This window comes from Triticum aestivum, chromosome 5B (assembly GCF_018294505.1).
Source record: "Triticum aestivum cultivar Chinese Spring chromosome 5B, IWGSC CS RefSeq v2.1, whole genome shotgun sequence".
NCBI lineage: Eukaryota > Viridiplantae > Streptophyta > Magnoliopsida > Poales > Poaceae > Triticum > Triticum aestivum.
In genome coordinates this window covers 651,213,033-651,220,564 of record NC_057807.1, presented here as the reverse complement: position 1 = coordinate 651,220,564, position 7,532 = coordinate 651,213,033, and the positions used below count along the sequence as shown (strand labels likewise).

General features: G+C 50.3%; 1 protein-coding gene across 5 annotated transcripts in view; it reads right to left on the bottom strand.

The window, feature by feature from the left end:
- Positions 1-1,991, bottom strand: part of LOC123113913 (protein argonaute MEL1) — a 9,336-nt gene extending 7,345 nt beyond the window's left edge. For 3 of the 5 annotated variants that reach the window (XM_044535232.1, XM_044535236.1, XM_044535237.1), the window contains exon 1: positions 1,085-1,990. In XM_044535232.1, coding sequence (XP_044391167.1) covers positions 1,085-1,870 — 786 coding nt within the window. In that variant the 5' untranslated portion in view covers positions 1,871-1,990. Of the gene's footprint in view, positions 1-1,084 lie in introns of all 5 variants that reach the window. The other 2 variants (XM_044535233.1, XM_044535235.1) reach the window with 1 other exon arrangement.
- Positions 1,992-7,532: the final 5,541 nt, after the last annotated feature.

Below are 7,532 nucleotides of genomic sequence, written 5' to 3'. Positions count from 1 at the left end.
AAAGGATTTTCTTCGCACAGCCATACTAGGTTCCTGACCAAGACTAAGGGCCGCGGCTGAGCAGGCCGGCGGGCAACGCCGGAGGCGGAGAAGGGGTGGCGGCGTTGGGTGAGGAGGGGTTGAGTGGGAGGCTGTGACGGCATGGAGGGGAGGGTGGGAGGCTGTGGCACGAATCTCGTCGCAATATAGAACAAAATAATAAACCGACCTATGTACTTGTGTGTACTAAATAAATTGCTACTCGTACTAAAATAGTTCGCCGTCAATTCACAAATAGTAGTACACGTCAAATCTACGTTCCCTCAAAAAAGAAAAATACACGCGCAAAACAGATTGAACACTACGGATGGAGATTAACGTGATATAAGCACAGAAGCAGTTGTACACATAATTTCAGTTGTACGTGTCTATACCTCGATTGCGATCACACAAAAAGAGCGAGCAAATCGTCCTCCTAAGACTCGAACGCCATGGAAAATCTCCAAAGGAAAGAAAGTTGGGGACGACGTACTACACGCTAACACAGAGAACCAGATTTACACGGAGCACGGCCTCAGCGTTGCATGCTGTGAACCAAAAACTGCAAGACCTGCCATGGGACCGCATGCAGGCAGAGAAAGCCCAAGGAATCGCAAGACTGCTTCGCCAAAAAATGCATGGCAGCCAACTACAAATAACACGGATGAACCCTGGTCAAGCATCTGACATCCGTATTGGTCCGTTGCTTTGCCACTTTGTCACCAAAGGAGGACAGTGAACAGACGAAAAAAAAAACCAGACGAAAAACATCCAAATCGACGGAAAAGGAGATAGAATGACTACTACCACTGCTAGTTTCCAAGATAAGAGCCTAAGCGAACAGGATCTATGCGTATGTGTAGGGTGTGCGCTCGACCAAACACCCATGGATAGATCTATCGATGATCGCGGATTACAGGAACACGTACGAAAACATGCAGGAAACGTCAGATCTGAACTACGAAACACAAACAGAAGCAGATCAAACATGGGAGATCACACAGAGTTGAAATACATAAACAGAGGGTACGTAGGGTGCAGGACGCGGTAGGGCGACATAGCTCACATCATAGTGGAACAGGTTGTTGTCGGCGACGCTGACGAGGAACTCCTTGCCGACGGTGCCGGCGCTGGGGCGGGCGGGGTGTGCGAGCCCAATCTTGAACACCGGCGCGTCGACCTCGGGCGCCTTCTCGGCCACAGGCTGGCCCACCTGCGTCGCCACGGCCGGCGCCAGCGCGGTCTCGGTGACGAAGAGATTCAGCTCGAGGTCCTTGGCGACGGCCGCGGTCGACGGCGTGGGGCTGGGCGGAGCGGGGGCGGGGGGCGGCTGGAACGGCTGGGCCGCAGCCGGCGAGGGCGTCGGAGGAGACGCGCAGATGGTAACCGGCGTCGAAGAAGACGCGCGGACGGTCGACGGCGAGGGAGCGTAGTGGAGCGGCAGAGCGGGTGCGGGGGCCGGGGCCGAGACGCGGGCCGGCTGGAACGGGGCCGCGGCCGGCGTGGGCGTCGGAGGAGGCGCGCGGATGGTGTCCGGCGTAGGGCAAGGCGCGCCCATGGTGACCAGGGTCGAAGATGACGCGCGGCCGGCGGACGGCGAGAGAGCGTAGGGGGGAGGCGCGGGGTTGCGGAAGACGACGGCCTGGTGAGGTCCCGTGGCGTTGGGGTTGTTGTAGATGGTAATCGCGGGCGTGGCTGGACGCGAGGCCGACGACGGCGGGCCCGGAGGCGGCCAACCCGTCCGCGCGCGTCCATCCCCGCGCCCTCCCGCCGGATCACCCCGCTCTCGGCCGTACCGCTGGTCCTGGTCGCCGCCGCCACGGCCTCCGCCTCCGCCTCCGCGGTAGGCCATGGCGGTGTAGGTGGTGGCGCGAGGACTAAGCTAAGCTACCCTTGCGTTGGATTGGGGGAGAAGATACGGGCGAGGCGAGAGGAGGGATAGCAATGGTGGTGCGGGTGTGAGGGGCGAGGCGGGCGAGGCCTGCGGCTTTTGTATGCTGAGCGGAGCCAAACCCTACCTGGTGGTGGTGCTCTACCGCGCGCATGGACTTGGAGGGAGGGGAGGGAAGGGAAGGAAAGGAAATAGGCAGGGCTTATCGGGTTCGAATTTCGAAATTCCGTCCGGATCTGCGCGTAAAAGGCCGTCGCTCAGAGGAGAAGCATCTGGAGTCGCTCTGGTGCCGGGGATGACAGCGTGCGTGGATGGGTGGTCTCGCAAATGCGCGGCGGTGCGAGGGCTTTTCTGTAAAGGTGCGCTCCTGGTTGCTTTTCTAACCACGGTTGCGAAATGGTAACCACGGTACGGTTTTTTTTTTTTGAGAGAGAGGTAACCACGGTACGGTTGGGAAAGGATGTAGACGGGAATTTCAAATTTCCACTCAGTTTTGTGGCGATTCCAATCGATGAAGGAAGGTTGTTCTACCAGCGGGTGAGCAATCTTCATTTTTGCCACACATTTGGTGATCTTGATTTTAGTTGTACACTTTGTTCATCTTTAAATATGGGCCCTGTGTTTGGATGATTTTTTTATCATGTGTATAGGAAATGCCCATTTCTTCCTTCACGTAGTTCCATCTGAAAAGATGTTTTCTTATTTGAATGTCTTTTTAGGGGAGCTCGATTTGTAAAGACTAGTGGAGCAGGAAGGGTACGCTCCATATGGAGTATCTCGCAAAAACAAAACAAAAGAAAAATATGGAGTAGACCAACTCGATCTCATACATGACGATGCTAAACCATATAAAGATGGCAAATGGTTTTTTTTGTAGTTGGACGGGAAATGGGACGATTTTTAATGCGGTGACAAATGAAGCCCCGGCCTGTCCCAAAAGCAGACGAGCGTACGTAGCCTCGCGCCTTGGGGAGCGCGCAGGGCGGGAGAGCGCGGGTCGCGTGCGCGCGCAGCTCTACCTCTTTCTCGTTTTCGGTCTCTGCAATGCAATGCGTCGTACGTGTGGTCTCAGCACCGGATGGAGCCAAAAAAAAAAAAAGGAAACCCAGGCCTTTGCGTGGGTGGGTGGGATCCCGTCTCCCCCAGACGCGCAGTGCAGATTATCAATGCCGGACGGGAGGGCATGCATGATCGGGCTTGGACACGCCCAGTATACCGATCCGATTCGCAAAAAGTAAGCAGCAAACTCAGTTTAATTTCTCCCCAAGCGCTAGACAGAGCAACGGCCAGAGGCCAGAGACGAGGCCCGACGCATCGCGCTTGCCATTCCGGTGCAACCACCTGACCATGTCCGTCCAAGGACCGGCTGCGGCCCTGCCTGTGCGGTCAAAAGCAAAAGCTTGGGCGGGGTGACGCGGCGCTGCCAGAGGGAGGGAGGATGTGCGTGGGATGTACGCGCGATAATCCCTTGCAATCAGACATCAGCGAGCAGCTGATTATCACGCACGCGACGAGAGAAGAAACCGTTTGTGGTTAGCTAACCTATCGCAATTCGCAAACGCGGCGAGAGAATAAATCATTCTAAGGCCTCGTTTGGTACAAGCCATCGTGGAGCTCGCGCCACCCATACGCGTCGGCGTCGGGGCTCAGGCCGCTGCCGCCGAGAGGGTCCGTCGGCACATCCGCCTCGGCCCAGAAGGGAGTCGCCGCATCCCACGCAGCTGCTTTTCTTCAACGGAGCATGCATGCTTCTCGTGGACGGCCGCTGGAGAGGCTCCTCGCTGCGTTTGGGCCGGGTGCTCTGAGGCATCCGCTGTACTAGTCGTCCGTGATACAGATGCGCCGCTGTGCCCAACTCCGGCTGCAAGCTCAGGCTGGACGGCGTGCGCCAGGCCACTTTCCATGACAGCCACACGCGGAGACCCATGCATGGTATGCGGGGTGGTGTGAGCACCGGCGTGTGTGCATGCATGCTCCTGGTCTGTGTGCTCTAGCGCATGAGTGTGTACTCCTGTTTTGTGTGTGAGTGGCCGTGCACGCCGGCATGCGTGCGTGCGTGCGTGCATGCGCTGGTGCATGTGGATGCCGGCGTTGCGTGCGCCACCTCGGCACAGAGGGGATTGACGAGAACGACTATATAGAAGATTTAATGGAATAAAGATTACACGTACAAGATTTTGATATAGCTATCACCATCGACCAAATAACATATCGGACTGGGGATTTTGGATGACGGGTCCATGACACACGCTACTAACATGGCACCCGCCAGGTTCGGGTTCGGGTAATGGTCGCCCAAACCCTTACACGTCTCAATATTTTTTGCCCAAACTCATACCCATACTCGCACCTTGGATTTCAAATTGATCCCATACCCGTACCCAACCGGGTGCGGGAATACTCGCGGGTAAAAATACCCATCTCGGCCACCTTGCCTAATTTACAGTTCATCATGTATTTTTTTTTAGCATTTTTGCATATAAACGCAAAATTTCAGCATGTATACTTCAAAATTTCAACAAATATTTACCATATTTTAGGATTTCAGCACATGCATATCACAATTTGTTGTGCGATGGAATAAAAAATGGTATTAATTTACAAAAGTGGGTGGAATAAGCATGAACAAGATGGCACCAAACAATCACATATGTAAGTGAACTTCTTAGAGAAACATTCACATATGTTCTTTCTTCCTTTTTCCAATTACAAGACAAACAAGAGGGACAAAAATTCCTATAATTTTCTTTTATTGAAGTTACTTCTGCAACCCCTACTTTAAAATGATCAAATGAAGGAGACTATAATAAGATCAACAAAATCAGAGACAAAATCATGAGTTCACAAAACAAGATCAACACATTTAAGTAAGATCATGCACATGGGTAAGGGGATGGGATTTTGGGTCGAGGTTAGTGGTTGCATTTTTGTATACCGGTATGCGGATCCGTGGGTATGGGTATTGCCTTCCCATACCCATACCCGGCTTACCTGATGGGTATATTTTTTCCCATTTATAAACCCATGGGTATTTATTTTTCCCAAACCCTTATCCTAATAGGGTTTTTATCCGTCGGGTTTGCGGGTTGCGGGTACCCATTGCCATGTTGACACGCTACATTAGATGCTTCATATGGAAACAATGTGTGCGATGAACATTCTATGACAACTACACTATCACGTACCGTTTGCAATGCGGCACACGTCACGCGGGATTATCTCTACTCCTAATGCATCAGTTGGTAGGATTGCACGGTTATTTTTTGTCCCCCACTTTTGTCTGGTTTCTCACCTCCCATCACCACTCTCCACGCCGGTTTATTTTTCTCTCCACTCTTCGTTTAGCAAAGCGGCACTTTCCTAACATACAAAAAATCACCGACTAAACTTTCCTAACTTATCCAAATCAATCGGTCTCTCTTATTAGTGCAATTTAGTTTAAGAAACAAATAACGGATTTTTTTTAAGTTAGACAGTCGGGGAAAACCCTACTGCATGTTTTTGTATTTATAACAAGGTGTCAACTTACAATGTACATGGAGAAGGGGGGGTGGGGGGAAGCAGAAGCCCTAATAAAGAGCTATGAGTACCAGGCTATGCTGTGAAGCTAAGTTACAAAGTCTACAATAGCCGACACAAGGTGTCTCTTATGCTCTGAGAGTCTATGGGCAATGTTGGCGAAATCATTTTTAAACATAGCTTGCTAAGTAGACAAAGAAGGCATGACTTTGAGGAAGTAGTTGTTATTCTTTTCTTTCCAAAGGCTCCATGCAACCACTAGGAAGATATCCATGATCAATTTTCTGTGATGTCCCCTTTTTAAGTGCGTCATCATGTCGAGTCGATTCCCATCCCTTGGCCATCGAATATTGAGTTTGTTCCAGCAAACTTCACTGAACTTGCAGTGGAAGAAAAGATGTTCAACTGTTTCCTCCACATGGTTTCCACAAAGCAGGCAGTCGAGGTTCGTCCCAATATTATAATGTCTTCTTTTCAACATGTTACGTGTGTTGAGATGATCCATCAGCAAGAACCACCCGAAAACTTTGATTTTAGGGATATTTTTGGCCTTCCAAAGCCATGCAAAAGCTTCATGAACAACTACCTCTCGAAAACAGAATTTTTAATATGAAGTTTTTTTGAATACGGACGCTCCCCAGGTGCAAATCCTTCTATCATTCGCCTCAGTAAGTTTGGTGGAGCTAACCTCAAGTTGGAGATATCTAAGTTCCTCATGGGCTTGCACTGAGAGAGGTAGTTGAAAGGCTTCTTTGATGTTAGAGATTGTAAGATCGAATTAACAGAAACATCTTCCATAATGGTGTAAGAGAAAGCTCTGGGGAAGCTCTCCTCTAGGATGTGATGATTCCAATCGTCCTTCCAAAAGAGAGCGGTCGCGCCACTATGGATTATCACTTTGGTTACTCCGCGGTATATAGGCATGAGCTTCACCAATTCGCGCTACCAAAAGGAACCACATGTTGGCATTGCATGAGGGACTACATTAACGTAATAAGTGTCCCAAATTAACTTCACCCAAGGTATATCTAGTTGGTTGTAGAATTTGTGAAGCAGTTTGAGCAACAATGCATCATTTTGAATTTTGAGATTGAGCACTCCCAATCCCCCATTTCTTTTTGTGCGACATACTAGATTCCATGCAGCAAGCGAATTAGACTTGTCCCCTGCTTATGTTTTCTTCATCTAGAGGCAATGTCTTCGAATCTTGTCAAGTTGTTCAATTATTTTTGGGGGGAGTCTCAACACACCCATTGGATAGATGGCAAGTGAGGTGACAAGCGAGTTCATGAATGCTAGTTTACCCACATACGGCATTAGAGACATGGCAGCCGTGATCCTACCTTCCGCTTTGCACACCCAGGGGGTCATATCGGCACCGTCGGCTTTGTGGTCCCAAGTGGGAGGCCTGGGTAGGTGAATGGCATGCTCGCAATGGTGCACCCAAAAATGGCAGCAATGTCTTTACATTTGTCCTCCGGGGTATTGATAGGTATTAACGTGGATTTGTGAAAGTTGATATGGAGGCCGACCGAGGCGGCATAATTAGTGAGGATGGTTTTCATATGTGCGGCTTGTTCCACGCAGGTGGGCATGATGATGATCGTGTCATCCGCATACTGAATCAGAGGGTAGTTGGCTGCATCTGTCGAGGGAATGGGCAACTGCAAAATGTTGGCTTCTAGGGCCTTGTTGATGGCATTCTGAAGGAGATGGGAAGCTAACACAAAGATCAGAGGGGAGAGGGGGTCCCCTTTGTCGGACCATGCAATGACACCAAAATTGCTTCCCTGGTACGCCATTTAGTAGCACTGAAGATTACCCAGACGATGAAATACTTGTGAACCAAGAAATCCATTTGGCGTTAAACCCCATACTCTGCATGATCTGGATAATCGCAGCATGTTCAACCATGTCAAATGCTTTGGCAAAGCCCAATTTGGGAAGGATGATTTCACGTTTGGAGGCTTGACATTGGTGTATATACTCAAACACCCAAGAAAGACAATCATGGATGGATCTCTGATAACCCACAAGTATATGGGATTGCAACAGTTTTCGAGGGTAGAGTATTCAACCCAAATTTATAGATTCGACACAAGGG